The sequence below is a fragment of the Heterocephalus glaber genome, unplaced genomic scaffold (assembly GCF_053883595.1).
Source record: "Heterocephalus glaber isolate CG9 unplaced genomic scaffold, H.glaber_assembly_v1.0 deba00000470, whole genome shotgun sequence".
Classification (NCBI taxonomy): domain Eukaryota; kingdom Metazoa; phylum Chordata; class Mammalia; order Rodentia; family Bathyergidae; genus Heterocephalus; species Heterocephalus glaber.
In genome coordinates, this window is record NW_028258145.1 from 4,092,743 (window position 1) to 4,110,045 (window position 17,303).

At 33.8% G+C, this 17,303-nt stretch overlaps 1 protein-coding gene across 8 annotated transcripts in view; it reads right to left on the reverse strand.

Moving 5' to 3' along the window:
- Positions 1–17,303, reverse strand: part of Tsga10 (testis specific 10) — a 120,692-nt gene that overhangs the window by 38,881 nt on the left and 64,508 nt on the right. For all 8 annotated transcript variants that reach the window (XR_015448154.1, XR_002394763.2, XM_087203459.1 and 5 more), the window contains 2 exons: positions 7,563–7,678; positions 4,670–4,824 (listed from right to left, as the gene is read on the reverse strand). Coding sequence is in view for 6 of the 8 variants with exons in the window: in XM_087203459.1 (XP_087059585.1) it covers positions 4,670–4,824; positions 7,563–7,678 (271 nt within the window). In the remaining 2 variants the exon portion in view is untranslated. The remainder of the gene's footprint in view (positions 1–4,669; positions 4,825–7,562; positions 7,679–17,303) is intronic.

Below are 17,303 nucleotides of genomic sequence, written 5' to 3' on the forward strand. Positions count from 1 at the left end.
ATGATTAATAAATCTAGAGAGGACACAGATTAAAAAAATAGAGGATCTGAGGAACATGATGGAATCCCAACATAAGAAACAAATGGAATCCATGAAACAGATGCAAACAGATTTCCAAGAGATTAAAAACTCCATCGAAAGTCAGTGCAGCAGAATGAACCAATGTGAGGACAGAATTTCAGATATAGAAGAAAAGATTGCAATTAGTGACCAGGAAAAGAAAAATTGCTTTAAAATTGTAAAGGAACATGAGAAATCAATCCAGCAGCTACTAGATGATGCAAAGAAGAATAACATAAGACTGATTGGAGTCAATGAAGAAAGAGGAGAGAGTGCAGATGACATTAAAAAACTGTTCACAGAAGTGAGGGCAGAAAACTTCCCAAGCAGGGGAAAAGAACTTGACATACAGATAAGTGAGGTATATAGGATTCCAGCTAGCCTTGATCAAAAAAAAATCTACACATAGGCATATAATAGTTAGGATTCCAGAAATCCAACAGAAGAATAAAATTCTACAAGCAGTGAGAGAAAAGAAACAAATCACATACAAAGGAAAGCCCATCAGAATCACAGCAGACTTCTCAATGCAAACCTTCAAGGCAAGAAGAGCTTGGAGTGATGTATTTCAAGCCCTAAAAGAAAACAGCCTCCAACCCAGATTGATGTACCCTGCAAAACTATCTTTCAAAATTGATGGAGAAATAAGATACTTGCATGATAAAGAGCACCTCAGGAACTTCATGAATACCAAACCGGCACTCCAAAAAATTTTAGAAAATACCCTAGGAAAACACAATGAGGATCACAACCCCAGGAAACCCAGCAGAACGAATCCACTGGGTGTGACAAATTAAACACAAAGGGGGAGAATCCAACAAAAAGAAAAAGTCATGATAAGGCTTTTAAAATTTTTAACTTCATCTCCCTAATGAGTGTATAATTCAATCTTGTTATTGTACTGATTAGTATTTTTCTGATTCTAGAGTTGCACACCTTTCCTTGTGCTATTACTGGCCATTTATCATTTTCTTATGTCTACTTTTTAATTGGGTTGTCTATTAATGAGCTCTAAGAATTCTTTATATATTCTGGTCATAGGTTATATGCATTGTAAATATGGTCTGTTTAAGGACTACTTTTCATTTTAATGATGTCATTTAAAGTTCTAAATTTTGATGGAATCTCATTTATCAATTTTTTTCTTTTATACATCATGTCTTTTGTATCCTACGTAGTTCTTGCCTACCCTGAATTCATAAATATTTTCCCATAAATAATTTCTTCTTAAAGTTTTATACTTTTAAGCTTTCTTATTTAGGTTCATAGATCCCTTCAAGTTATTTTCATGTATGGGAAAAAAGGGTTGAGGTTAATTTTTTATATACAGATGCCAGGTGTTCTAGTGCTGTTTGCTGAAGACACTATCTCTTCCTCGGCTCTTGAATCGAGTTTATATTCTATAAAATGCTAATGTTAAATAATCTTTCAAAACTCAGTGGACCATATATGTGTGGTTCTATTTCTAGATTCTCTGTTTTATTCAAGTGATCTATATGTCTTTCCTTACACCAACACTGCCTTGATTACTGTAGCTTTAGAAGAAGTCTTAAAATTAGGTACTAAACATCTTCCAACACTGTTTTTTTTTTAACTTTTCTGGGTCCTTTGTACTCCTACATAACTTTTAAATTTCAATATCCAATTTTTCATTTATAGCAAGTATACATAGACCTGAATTTTTATATACACCTTGTGTTTTCTAATCCTGCTAAATTCAAATACAAGTTCTAGGGGCTCCTAGAGATTTCTTAGTATTTTCTCTGTAGATGATCATTTCATTTACATAAAAAGATTTTGCTTCTACCTTGCCAATCCTATCCTAGTTGTGTTATTTTATTGCCAGTCTATTTTGGTGGGGTCTAGGTTTCAAAGTTTAATGGACAGATAAAGAGTAAGAGTAAGCATATCTGCCCTTGTTCCCCACCTCAAGGAGAAAGCATTGTATCTTCTCCATTCATATAAGGCATTCTCGCTGGAAGTATGGAGTACATGTCTTTAATCTGTTGAGAAGGTTCTGTTCTACTTCTAGTCTCCTGATAGCTTTTACCATGAACAGCTGTAGAATTTAGTCCAATACTTTTTCTCCAACTAGTGACAGGATCATATGGCTTTTTCCTTTCCTCTGTTAAAATGATGACTTTTGGGGGTGGATCTTCCAATGCTGAACCAACCAACGCCATCTCTATAACAAAACCACTTTCTATATCCTGCCAGATCTGATTTCTAATTGTTTTGTTAAACAAATTTATATCTTATGTTCATACTTTTTTCTTCTATTATCTTTATCCAATTTTAGGATTAACACAATGTTGAGTTCCTAAAATGAGGGGAGAAGTGTTCCTTTTTTTCTGCTTTAACTGTTTGATATAATTTATCAGTTAAAACGTATATGAGCCTGTTGTCATATAGGTAGGTTTTCAAGCTAGGAATATACTTTCTTTAATAAGTGCTATTCAAATTTTATATTTCCTCCAGAGTTAGTTTCATTAATTTGTCTTCCAAGGTACTTCTTAGAAGTTGTCAAATTTATTTCAAAACAGATTTTTGTAATCTGCTTTCTATATCCTTTTAAATTCTGTAAAATCTGTGGTAATGTCTCCTAGATCTTGATATTGTAATTTAAAAAATGTATAATTGATATTGTGTAACAGGAAGAAACGGTCTAAAGGAGCAGGGGAAGTGGGAGGGGTAGGGGAAAGGAAAAAAGGGAAAAGAAAAAACATGAGAAAGGGAAAAAAATGGAAACAGTCTTTGCAAATAGGGAAGGGTGGAGCGGGGAAAGGGAGGGCAAGGGAAGGGGAAAAAAATAAGAACCAAGATACTCATGTAATGGTACAAGATTCCAATGATGAATATAACTGTATTTTATACTTAAAATGTACCAATAAACTTAATGGGGAAAAAAAAACAGTCCTTCCTACTTCCCACTGAAGGACAATTGTTAGTTCAGTTCTGAAATGCCATTATAGAGAACATTTTAAAATTTTCCAAAATTTTAAGATTTCTGAATTTTAAAATCATGTGTCCTTCAGAAGATGAATGTGATTACTTTCATAAAATCTTATACAAAGTTCTTGATTTTGAAATGGACTTAAATTCAATATTCCTTGTGAAACAAAGTTAACACTGGTATAGTTAGGAGAATGAAAGAAATATGAAATATTAGATATGGCAGAGAGAAATGAGATTCAGGAAAATGCAAAAAAATGCATTTCTTGTAAATGTTAGTCTTTTGAAAGAAAATTGTATTTAAAAATGTTTTGAATGTAAAGAGAAGCAAAATTCCATCTAAATTTTCAAAGTAATGAATCAGCCTTTTCAGCAAGTAAGCCAGTATTTATTATCTCATGCCCTTTGATGGCTTCAATGATGCTAATGATCCTAAATCTAGTAACTTCATTTTTCTAACACTAAAAGCCCAAGTGCCTATGAATAGTTTATCTAAATATCTCAAAGACAATTTAAACTCATCATGTGCATAATCTTCCTTGTTAAGTGTGTTTTATTTCCCATGTTTCCTACTCCATGCAAAGGGACTATTCATGTGGTTCCTAATGTGGAACTCACATCTTGTCAATCTGACCTCCACGACAGATATACTTCTCCCACTGATACTTTCACTATCCCCATACAGGTTTCACCATTGTTCTCTTAACTAGTGTCCCTGTCACTATTCTTACTTCCTTTGTAATTTATTTTTTATGCAGATTTACAATGCCAAGATACTTATCCTAAAATAATCAACTGTATCATTTCATTTACATCATTATAATGACCCTATCATTCGTTTTTCTGTCCCATCTCATCTTTTGCCCTCCTATATCTATCTCTTAGCAACCTAGTCTGCCATACTAAACTGTCAGGAAGTCTCAGGAAATCTCATGAAAGCCCCCAGTCTCCTGTAAACTCATTTACCTGTCTAATTACATTCTCATTATCTTTTCCCCTAAATCTTTTTCTGGCTTATTTCTAGTCATTTCTCAGTGAATACGAGTGGTGTCACATCTGGAAGTTTTCCTAGATCTTCATCCTCCCTTAACCCAACTCCCATGTTGGGCCAAGTGCGTTTCTGTCAAACTCCAGTAATATACTGTGTGTATGTCACTGTGGTACTTAACATATTCTATCATAGTAATTTCTTTATGTCCTTCCCTATTATATTCACCCTCAGTCTTTAATATAATACCTGGTACATGTCAAAAAATGTTTGCTAAAAGAATGGATGGATAGATTGATGAATAATGGGTCATGCGTCCTACTTCACAATCACAAAGGCAGCTTTAATGGAATGAAAGTTTGACCTCCCAGACCACCTGAAAATGTTTTTAAAAAGAAATTAGTCTCACTTCTTCATTCTGATATTTGAATTTACCAGTGAATATTAGCCACTAATTCACAGTAGAAAATCAATTTAAAATATTACCTAGTGAATATGCACAGATACTTTCTAAGACTATCTTATTTCAAAGTCAGAATTTAAGTTTTCAGCTCTCTAAAAGAACACTGAGAAAATACTATTATTTTATTCATATTCAAGTAAACCACAGTTTAATATTTAAATATTTCACTTAAGCATTTCTTGTCCACCACAGTTCTCAAAACATACTTTCATTGCCAAACTCTCTCCAAGGGATGCAATATTCTCAGATTTTTTGTCCAAACAAGCTTGCAGGCATTCCTTTTCTTTAGCCACATCATTGACAGCTCCACCTAGAATGCTGATTTCTTCTCGCTGTGCAATATTTTGCCTTGTAAAATTATCTAAATATGTAATCATAAAGGAGTTGTTTTAATAAAAATAAAATACTTATCCAGTTTAGACTGAAGCACTTTTCAAAGTTTCCCTATATTATTATAGTCAATGATTAAAAATAGAAGTACTGTATTACAAATAAAAAAAGGTTTTTGTTGTGATTAAAAACTGCAATGAATCATAAAATTCTAAATAGTTTATACACAGAAAAGCACAATTAATACCTCTGAATTAAAAAGTAAAGGAAAGCTAAGGGCTGGGGATATAGCTCAGTGGAGCCATGCCTGCCTGGCAAGCACAAGGTCCTGAGTTCAATTCCCGGTACCGAAAAAAAAAATAAATAAATAAAGGAAAGCTCTATAGGATAAGTTCTCAAAGTAGATTTACAGGTGTGGTGGGGAAGAGTGGGTGGATGGATGGAAGAGGTGGAATATTAAAACAACCTGTGGCCTTGGACCCCTTCATTTCCCCTCCTGACCCTCTAGCCTAGAATAACTGTTGTATATAAAGCTGGCAAGTAACAAAACAATAAAATATTAAATTAGCTTATCTTTAGAGTCAAATGTCTTCCAATATTCTGATTTTTTCCCCTAATTTTTCTAAAATTCCTAGGGAAAAAAATCATCCCAGGGAATCTGATTCTATTTTTCCTCTGAGAACTCGGGCAAGCCAATGGCAATGCTGAAAGCTGAAGTGATTGGTGTGGGACAGTGGTTTCAAACTACGGTTTCTCCATCAGCATCACCAACATCACCTGGCAAATGGAAGCTCTCAAACCCCCAGCCCAGCCCCAATGAACGAGAAACTCTGGGAGTTGTAACTGGGCCCAACAGTTAATGTTTTAGCAAGCCCATAGTGATTCTAATGTATGATGAAAGGTTAGAACTACTGGTCCAGAGTGGAGGTTGTAGGGTGTTAAGACTCTGGTACTGCCCCACTTCAGGGACTCTGGCCTCATAATCTTTATCAGCTTCCAGTGATTGTAACACACACCAAAGTTTGACAACCACTGGTTTGGTGCTCTACAAGGTCATCTCTGCTAGACCAGAACTTTGGATAATACCTGACCAGTTAATCCCTGCAAGGGCCATCAGACACAGTGCTGAGGGAGGTCAGACCATACTGTCCTGTGTTGCATGGCACTCGAGAATGTACTAGGCCTCTCTGCAGGCAGTACTGACGTTAAGGCAACCCACATGTGTGGGGTATTCTGACATCTGAGTTCATTCCTCCTGACAATCAATCCATGAATTTCTTAAAAACTTCTCTACCACTTTATTTTTTTGCTACCTTTTTTTTGGTACCAGGGATCAAACTCAGGTCCTTGCACTTGCGCAGCAGGCAGTGAAACCACTGAGCTAAATCCCCACCCTCTTGCTACCTTTTAACAGCCAAACTTCTCAAGAGACTTTTCTATTCTTTTCCACCTCTACTTCACTTCCCATTCATTCCTAAACTTCCACATCTAACACTCCATTCAAATATTCAATGTCATTCAAACATTTTTGGTGTAATGTGCCAAGTTCTATCAATATTTTTTTAATCCTCATCTTATTTCACTTCTGTGTGTTGTTCGTTTGTTTTTGATAGTCTCGCTGTGCAGTCCAGTCTGGCCTCAAACTCACAGTGATTCTCCTGCCTCAGTTCCTGAGCGCTGGGATTATAGGTGTTCATGCACCACCTTGCCCAACCTTCAATTCATTTCTGACAATTGATCACTCCCCCTTTTAAAAACACTTTGCTCTCTTGCCTTCCAAAATAACACTCACTTCTACGTTTTCTTCCTACTTCTTTTGAGTTCTTACTTGGTCCTGGATCCTCTTCTTATTCTCTATATTTTCTCTAGGTGATTTCATGGTTTTAAAATATCACTTATATGCTTATATGGCCCCAAAATATATTGGTTAGCTTAGATTTTTCTTCTGAGATACAAATGTATATATCTAACTGCTTACCTTGCATCTTGGTCTCAAAATATTTAAAAAATGAATTCTTCAACATTATCTTTTATAGTTCTTTTAATATTTTTTTTGTCTCAATAAATAGCAACTCCACCTATCTAACTGCTCATGCCAGTCATTTTTTGAACTACATAATAGAAAATGTTAAAACTTTTTCTCTGATTTAAAATAGGCTTTTTCAAGCTCAGTGGTGCCACTGCCTTCCTCGCAAGCACAAGGTCCCGAGTGCAATCCTCATCCCAAGTACCAAAAAAAAAAAAAAAGCTCTTTTATAGAGCTCAAAAAATTTTACCTTATAAGATTGTTATAACCATATTTGCATAAAGATCACCAATAAGAAACAAATAAAAAATTTTATAAAATTGACTTTTGATAAACCCAAGTAATATCATAGATATAAGCCAAATATTTGTATACTATATACCAAAAGTAATGAAACAGTTAAGGTGCTTCATTACAACTGCTATGAGCAAGCTGTAATATTATACAAAAAATTGCAAATTTGAAAGTGATCATATATTTAAAGTGTTGCTCCTTTGTTTAGCTATTTCTTCACTGACAAATTTTAAATCCTAATTAATTCTGGTCCTAAATTTAAGTTTAAAAAAAATCTTATTATAAAAAATGCATTTTCCACTATTTTTCATTTGTAAACTCTTACGTTAAAGACCTATTTCCAAGTTTACCTAAAAAATTCAGTTTACAAATTTCAGTTATAACTGAAGAGAACACGTTTTTTTACCAGATTAAAGAAAAATAATAGTAATATCAGGAAGAAAACTCACCAATTTTTTCATCCAAGCACATAATTTTCTCCTGAGTAAGCTGTAGCTCATACTTTTTCTTAGCAAGGTGTCGTTGAGTATCAGAAAGGTCTTTTTCTGTGTTTTCATATAAAAGTCTGCAAATATTTTAATCATAAAACTAATCCTCAAATTTTTATGTTTTGCCACCTTTTAATGTATCTAAAATCTAAAAATGTAGGATACTAATATTTACTTTTTAATTTATAAAACCACCCCATAGAAAATAAAGGATAAAAAAGGATCCTCAATCACTACTCCAACACGAGCTACTATTAGCATGTTGGCATTCATTATTCAATATTTTTTGCTATATACATTTTAAAGCTAACATACCATAAATTCAAAACTGAATATGATTTTTTTCACCTATACTTCTTCAATATTTTTAAGTCTTCCTATAGCCTTCCACATAATTATTTCCTGGCTAAAAAATATTACATGAATAATATTCACTTACTTCCTAGCAAACATAATCACTTACTTAACTATATATTAGATTCATTTCAGGTTTTCACTTTTATAAATAAATCTGTAATTAACAGCATTTCATTCATTCTAAAAACATTGATTAAGTGTCTCATATGCACCAAGCACTAGGTGTTGAAGAAGTTATGGTGAATCAGACTGTCACTGGTGCTTCCCTCACAGAGTTCACTGTCAATAATAAGTAAACAGATTTAATTTCTGGAAATATGGAAGACTACATAATCTGAAAGTTCTTTAACCACAAAATACTTAGATATATTGAATGTAATGTAAGACTCATCCTTTAAATGTACAGCAAAACTTGTTAAGAATTTGTAAGGAAAGTTCCCTGTGACTAAATTAGAGCAGTAAGACATATTAGTTATGGTTGGGGTTTAACTGTCTCGGTAGCCTGTGATCTTGAATTTTAACTTAGAAACAGAAAACAAGGCTACAGAGATGTTCACAACACAAGAATGGACTAAGATTTCTCACATTAAGCCACTGAGAGCCAGCTATACTATTAGTGAAAAGGTCAAACTACAGACCTTATCAATTATTGCTAAGCTCAGAGAAATAAAAGTTTTCCCTAGGAATTCTTAAATTCAAAGGAGGGAGGAGGGCAGAGGAAGGGGATGTGAAAAGAACTAAGATGTGTTATGTACATGTACCAACTTCCCACAATGAATGTAATTATGTACTGCAAGCATGTACTATTAAAAATAAAAATTAAAAAATAAAGTAAGGAATAGGACATTAAAAAAAGATACATAATACTAAATCAAGCTCATTTAGCATATAAAAGAAAGTAGGAGTAACCTTAGTATTAGGAAACAAGCACAACAAGCTAAATGAGTTGCAGGTTATCAAAGAGGGAAGAAAAGACAGTAGTAATATTTTCAAAACAAGATAAGAAATCAAATAAAATTTTGTCCCAGAATCTGCGACACTTGGCAAAACTTTGCTGGAAACATGCTGTCGACTAAGGCACAGAACTAAGGGCCTCAAAAAGGCTCGTTGAAAATGATCTCACAATTCAAAATTATAGAACACATTAACAACACAACCTTATGGGAGCAAAAAATATACAAACTAGATTACCAAGAACATCAAAGTATAGCAATATCAAACAGAAACCTTAAAACAGATTTAAGTACAAATACATAAGTAACAGATATAAATGAAAAAGAAATAATCAACACTGGAAAAACCAGAGAATTTCATAAATTAAACTATCATTAAAACTTCAAAAATAACAAAACTTAACAGACAAGTTAAAGAACAGAAGAGATAAAGCTGAAGAGAAAAAGAAAATTGTGAAAAGAATGAATCAGATAAAACTTCCTATAATAGAGCATGATAAAAAGAAAAGTACACAGTAAAGGTTAAGAGACATGAATGACAGAATGAGAAAGTTTAATATATATCTAATAGAAATTCCAGAAGGAAAGTATAAAGACAATATTCAAAGAGATAATGGCTAATAAAAGAGGAAATCTTACACTAAGAAGTATGAATCTGTATCTGTTAAGACAATTATAAACAGTGGAGAGTAAAGGGATTTCAAGGGAGGCCAGATTTTATACTTTACTCAAAATGATAAAATGTAACACCAGGAAAGTATAATATAAAATATAATGCTTAGAGCAATTACTGAAAAGATCTATATATTCAAAAGCACTACAGATATCAAAGTGGATTTTTTAAAAAGCCAAATAACCCAATAAAGACAGGGGGAAAAACCCACAGAAATGTAAAATGGGGAGAAAACAACCAAAGAATAACATGGGAGAATTGAGCCCTACTGGTAATTACACTAAATGCACATGGTCTACCTCATTTCTGATAGCTCAAACTAGACAATCAAAATGTCTCTCTCCAGGAAAATAAACAAATCGTGATATGTTCATACTATAGAATATTACTCAGCAATAAAAAGTAGTAAATTATTGATACAAAAATTTAGATAAGTCTTGCATTCTTCCGATTTTTCAATCTAATCTCAAAAATCATATCCATATGATTTCATTTATAATAGTCATGAAATTAAAAAAATTATACCATTGAAAAACAGTGCCAGATGTGAGGTATGGTGGCGGAAAGAGAGGCTATACAACTATAAAATGGTATGATGAGCATTTGAATGCTTTTCCCCTAAGATCTAGAACAAGACAAGGATGTCCATGCCCTTTGTCATTTCTATTCAACACTGTAATGAATGCTACAACCAGGGTAATAAGGCAAGAAAAAGACACCCAAATTAAGCAAGTAAATCTGTTCTTATTTTCAGATGACAAAATTGTCTATTTGGAAAATTCAATGGAATCTAGAAAAATGTAGAACACAAAGGTAAATTTAGCAAGGTACAGAATACAAGATCAATATATAAAAATCAATCGCAGCCTTTCTGGTTTCAGTCTCAACATGTAAAGATCTTGGAATCTGTCATTCCCATCCTTATAAGAGGAAAAAAATGAATGAACTGATAATCAAAGACTTGTCTTAGACACAGTAGTGATCTGAGTTTCAGGTTAAACCATTAGCCCTAAATCTGAAAAGACTGGCAAATCTAGAGCCACAGTCCAGATTTACTCATCTGGAGCAGAAGCTAATGGAAACATAAATGGTTATTTTCATTTAAATGATAATTTTCATGAATTACTGGTAGATAAGTTTGAAAAGCTCCTTCCAGGAGAGAAGCTCCTGAGGACCAGAGTCTTGAAGGAGATCCCACATTGCAGTGTGTTTTATCTTCAGGAACCCCACCAGGTTCTCAGGGTAAAGATCTTAAAACGATTCCTTTGTAGCTCTGACAAGGGAAAGGCAAGAGTAATTATGGTAAAATATGGCAGGAGCATTCTTCACATTAAATTCTTACTGTTTGAGTGAACAGACTTTTCCACAACCTTATAAAGACTGAAAGAAGACATTCCCTCTACCATAATTTAGTCCTCTCTACCTTCCTGTTTCACTAAGGAGATTTTTTTAAAAAGCTCTACTCTTGGAAAAACTCTTGTGAACATCACAGCTTCGAGGCACAGACCAACTAAGAGACTGAGATTTAAACATGAAATCTTTTAGCCTCTTTAATAAATGGTGCTGGAAAAATTGGACTTCAACTTGCCAAAGATTAAAACTAGACCTATATCTCTCACCATGCACTAAACTAAAATCAAAATGGATTAAAGATCTAAATATTAAAATAGAAACTCTGAACCAGTTGGAACAGAGGTTAGGTAGAACCCTTGAAGACATCAGTGTAGGAAAAGATTTTACGAACAAAACCTCAGTTGCCCGTGAACTAGCACAAACAATCAACAAATGGGATCTCTTCTTATTAAAAAGCTTCTGCACAGCAAGAGAAACCACCAGCAGTGTGAAGAGACAACCCACAATGTGGGAAAAAATCTTCACCTGCTCTTCCTCAGACAAAGGTCTACTATCTCGAATCTATAAAGAACTTAAAAAGATCAGACCTCCCAAATTTAAAGACCCAATCCAAAAATGGGCATCTGAAATGAACAGACATTTCTCAGACAAAGAAGTGGAAATAGCAAATAAATACATAAAAAAATGTTCAACGTCACTGGTCATTCGAGAGATGCAAATGAAAACAATGCTGAGATTCCACCTCACTCCAGAAAGAATGGCTGCTATCATGAAATCAACCAATAACAAATGCTGGTGGGGCTGTGGGGAAAGAGGAACCCTGCTCCACTGCTAGTGGGAGTGTAGACTGGTGCAAGCACTGTGGAAATCAGTATGGAGATACCTCAAAGAACTAGGACTGGAAATCCCATTTGACCCCGCTATTCCCCTGCTGGGGATCTTCCCCAAAGAATTAAAAGAATCATACCACGGTGACATATGTGCACCCATGTTCATAGCAGCACAGTTTGTAATAGCTAAAACTTGGAAACAGCCCAAATGCCCATCAACTGGAGACTGGATAAAGAAAATGTGGTTTTTTTATAAAATGGAGTACTACTCAGCCATAAAAAATGAGAAATTAGAGACATTTATAGCTAAGTAGATGCACATTGAGGCAATACTCTTAAGTGAAATAAATAGGACACAGATGTGTAAATACCAAATAGTTTCTCTGGTGTGAGAAACTGAAAGTGTAAATAAGGACTAAATGTATAATAGATCATGTGAAATAGGAAGAAAAGGGGCAAAGGGGAAGGTAGTGGGAGGGCTAAGGGAAAAGATAGAAGGGAATGGGATTAATATGAGAAAATGGAAAAATAGGAACAAAATTTTTGTAAATAGGGAGGGCTGGAGGGGTTGAAGGGAGGGCTGGGCAAGGGTGAAAAACAGGAACCAAGAGAGACTATGTAAAGGTGCAAATTTCCAATGATGAATGTCATTATATTGTATACCTAAAATGTACCAATGATTAGAATGAATAATCGATAATGTAAAACAGGAATAAAAGGTCCAAAGGGGTAGGGGTAGTGGGAGGCACAGGGGAAAGGAAAGAAGGGAAAGGAAAAAATGATGAGAAATGGAAAAAATGGAAATAAAGTCTTTGTGGATAGGGAAAGGTGGAGGACGTGAAGGGAGGGCTAGGAATGGGGAAAAAATAAGAACCAAGATGCATTATGTAAGGGTACAATTCCCAATGAAAAATGTAATTGTGTTGTATACCTACAATGTACCAATAAAAGAATTTAATACCCCCCCCCAAAAAAACATGAAATCTTTCCCCTTCCCCTTTACCATCAGGACTCTAAAATAATCCAAATAAATTATAAGATGTGTCCTCTCAGTGATGAAAAGTATCCAGAGAAGCTCAATACCAAGAGGAGAGACAAAAATCAAGACAATACAACACAGGGTCTAAGTTACAGTTAGATAGAAGAAATAAGTTCTTGTGTTCTATTGTACAGTAGGGTGGCTGTAGATAATGTGCTGTAGATCAAAAAAGTTAAAAGAAAGGATTTTGAGTATTTTTAACACAAAGAAATGATAAATATCTAAGGAGATAGATATGCTTCCCCTGGTTTGAACATAATACAATTTATTCATGTAATAAAACATCATATGATACTCCATAAATATGTATAAATTTTATTCAAATTTTCTTTAAAAACTCAGCAAAATCCAACAACCCACCCCCAAAAATTAGGACAATAGAGAAATCTGAAGGAATGTTCAGCTACAGCAAACACTGGATATACCCGGCTCCTAGCCAAAGTAACATAAATATTCACACTAAAGGACCATTTACCTTGGTTACTAAAACTTAAGGCAACATATTCAAATTCCAACAGAATATTCCAACACACACCAAAAGTCTGAAGGATCACAATTAAACTCAAATATGAGGTAGATATAGGAATTATAAGGTAGATGTAAAATAATTAGGACAAATTGATTTAGATAACTAATGGAAAAAAATAAACAACATGCAATAATACAGAGGTAAGGCAAGCAGGGAGACAGAAACTCTGAGAATGAAAAGGAAATGCTAGAAGTAAAAAACATTGTAACTAAAACCAAGAATGTCCTTGATGAGTTCATCAGTAGACTGAACATAGGCAAGGAAAAGAATCATTGAACTTGAAGAAAGTATAACTGTTCAAACTAAAATGCAAAGACAGGGCCAGAGATTTAGCTCAGTGGTTCCGCCACCTGCCTTGCAAGCACAAGGTCTCAAGTTTGATCCCCAGTACCAAAAAAGAAGCAAAGACAAAAAAGAACTGAAAAACAGGGCAGTACCTCCAAACAAAATGTGAATATTCTTGAAATGCCAAAAGGAGAAAAAAAATATAGGATGGAGTATAAGAAATACTTTAAATGGCCTAAAAATTTTGATAATATATAGTATCTATATTTACATACTGAGTACAGTATTAATATACAGAACTATAAAACACTGACAAAAGATTCAAAGATCTAAATAAATGGAAAGAAATTCTATGTTCATTGACTGAAACATACAATATTAAGATATACATTGTTCTCAAATTGATTTACAGATTCAATACAATCTGAATTTAAATTCCAGAAAGCTATTTTGTAGATACTAAAAAAGTAATTCTAAGTTTATATGGAAAGGCAAAAGATTTAGCAGACAGAATATACTACTGAAGAAGACAAAATGTGAAGACTTACATTATCCGGTTTCAAGATTTAATACAAAACTTTAGCAATTAAGACAGCATGGTTTGGCAAGAGAATAGACACACATCAAAGAAGCAGAACAGAAAGCTGAAGAAAGACACAAATATAGGCAAATGATCTTTGACAAAAGAGTAAAGGCAATTCAGTGGAGAAAGAACAGCCTTCCAACAAATGATGCTAGAACAATTTTTGGATGGCCATATGTAAATTAAGTGAACCTCAACACACACTTTACATCTTTCACAAAATTAACTCCAAATAAATCACTGACAGTAAGTGTAAATGTAAAACTATACAACTTAGGGAAGAAAACATAAGAGAAAGATTGATGTGCTTTTTAATATGACACCAAAAGCACAACCCATGAAAGGAAAAGTTGATGAGCTGAACTTCATTAAAACATTTTTTGCTCTCTAAAAAAAATACTGTTAAGAGAATGAAAAGACAAGACACAGATAGGGAGACTGTAACTGTAAATATCTATCTTATAAGAAAATGCATCCAAAATACACAAGGAACTCTGAAAACCCAACAATAAGTAAATAAACACTTTAAAAATTAGCACAAGATTTCAATGAGAGGTTTATTGAGAAGATATACAAATGGAAAATAAACATATGAAAAGATGCTCCACATCATTTATTATTAAGTAACTGCAAATTATAACAATTTATCAGTATACATTTATCACAATAGTAAAATCAAAATCTTTGGTATATACGTACTTTGGAAGAGAGTTTGGTAGTTCCCAAAAAGTTAAACATCACTTTACTATATGATCCAGCAATCATGCACTTAAGCATTTACTGAACTTACTTTTAAAAAACCCTACAAGTGAAAGTTTATAATGTAATTACCAAAAACATGGAAGCAGACAAGATATCATTCACAAGTATATGGATAAACAAAATATGGCATATCTGACAGTGGAATATTATTTAGTGAGAAGAAGAAATGAATGATGAAAGTACAAAAGACATAGATGAACCTTAAACACATGCTACTAAGTGAAAGAAGCCAAACTGAAAAGACTATACACTAGATGACCCCCAAGTACATAACATCCTCAGGAAGACAACCACTACTTCAGACTGGTGATCAAGATAAAAATCAACAGTGTTAAATCATATTGTCTGTGCATACCCTTCTTTTATACATAGCCTAGATCGTCATTTTTCTATCTATGACCTTTCTCCTAAAAATATATTACCTCAATCTAATCATGAGAAAAACATCAGATAAACCCCATTTAAGAGACATTCTGCAAAATACCGGCTGATCAGTATTCCTCAAAATTGTCAAGGTCATCAAAAACTAGGAAAGTCTGAGCCAAGAGAAGCCTAAGAAGACATGACAACTAAGTGTAATGTGGTATCCTGGATGGGATCCTGGAACAGAAAAAGGAGATTAGGAAAAAAACTAAGAAAATCTGCCCAAAGTATAGACTTTACTTAATAATAATGTATCAGTATCGGTTCATTAACTATAATAAATATACTATAATAATGAAGATGTTAACATGAGCAAAACTTGTGTGTGAGGTACATAGGAATGCTATAAATCTTCATAATTCTCTGAAAATCTGAAACTTCTAAAATAAAAAGTCTATCTTGAAAAACAATTGTATTTTCATATACTAACAATAAACAATTGGAAAGTAAAATTTAAACTCCTTTATAACAGCATAAAAATATGAAACACACAAGGACAAGTCTGACAAAAGATGTGCAAGACCAATACACTAAAAACTACAAATCAACTGGGTATGGTGACACACACGTGAATCCCATCTACTCAGGAGTCTGAGGCAAGAGGATCACTAGTTTGAGGTATGGGAAACTTAGTGAAAGCCCATTTCAAAACAAAATAAAAAACGATTGGGGATATGGGTTGGCACTCCCTGGATTCAATCCCTAGTGAAACACACAGATACACACAGACTTACGCATGTGCATGAATGGGTACACACACACGTGTACACACACAGACCACTTGTAAAACAAAAAAGTGAGGGAAATTAAAGACTTAAATGAATGAAAAAATATACTGTGTTCATGAGTAGGAAGATTCAACAGTGTTGGTATTCCTCTCTAGTTCCAACAAAATTCCCAGCAGAATTTTTTTAATTTAAAAAAGTTGATTCTAAAATTGAAATAAGATGCAAACAAACTAGGACAGCCAATGCAACAATGAAAAATAAGAACAAAGTTAAGGGGGTAAAACTACCTAATAGGAAGATTTTTTTAAAACCTAATATAATCAGAAATATTATATGGGCATCAACATATATAAATAGACCCATGGAACAAAGTAGATAATCAAGAAATAGACCCACAAAGATCAAAACTGACAAACTTTTAGCTAGACAGAAAACAATCTTGAGAGAAAACAAAGTTGGGGACCTCATGACTCTTGATTTTTAACTATATCACACTGGCTGCTATAGTAACCAAAACATCATGGTACTGACATAAAATAAATAAACCCACATATGCATGGTCAAATGATGTGAAGTGTGGCACAAGGGTAACAACTACACAATGGGTTAAGGCGATTCTCTTCAACAAATAGTGGTTGGAAAACTAAATATCCACATGCAAAGAAATTAAACTCGATCTTTACTTTGCGCTGTACACAAAAATCAACTAAAGATGTATTAAGAAATTAAACAGAACTGAAACTATAGAAGTCCAAACAAAAGAGAAAACATTTCATAATATTAGAAGTTATTTTTTAGATATGGCACCAAAATCACAGGCAAAACCCAAAAATAGACAAGTGAGACTACATCAAACTAAAAGGTTTCTGTGTAGCAAAGAATCAGTATAGTAAAAAGACAGCCTAGTGGCCAGGGATGTTGCTCAGCGGAACAGGCAAGGGCAAAGTGCTGAGTTTGATCCCTGGTACCTCCCACCAAAAAAAAAAAAAAAAGACCTAGAGAACTGGAGAAAATATTTGGAAACATGTACCTGCTAAAGCATTAATATCCAAAATAGTTTAAAAATGCATACAACTTGGGCTGGGGATTTAGCTCAGTGGCCCTGTGCCTGCCTCGCAAAGTCCTGAGGTCCTGAGTAAGATCCCCGGTACGGCAAAAAAAAAAAAAAAAAATTCATACAACTCAAT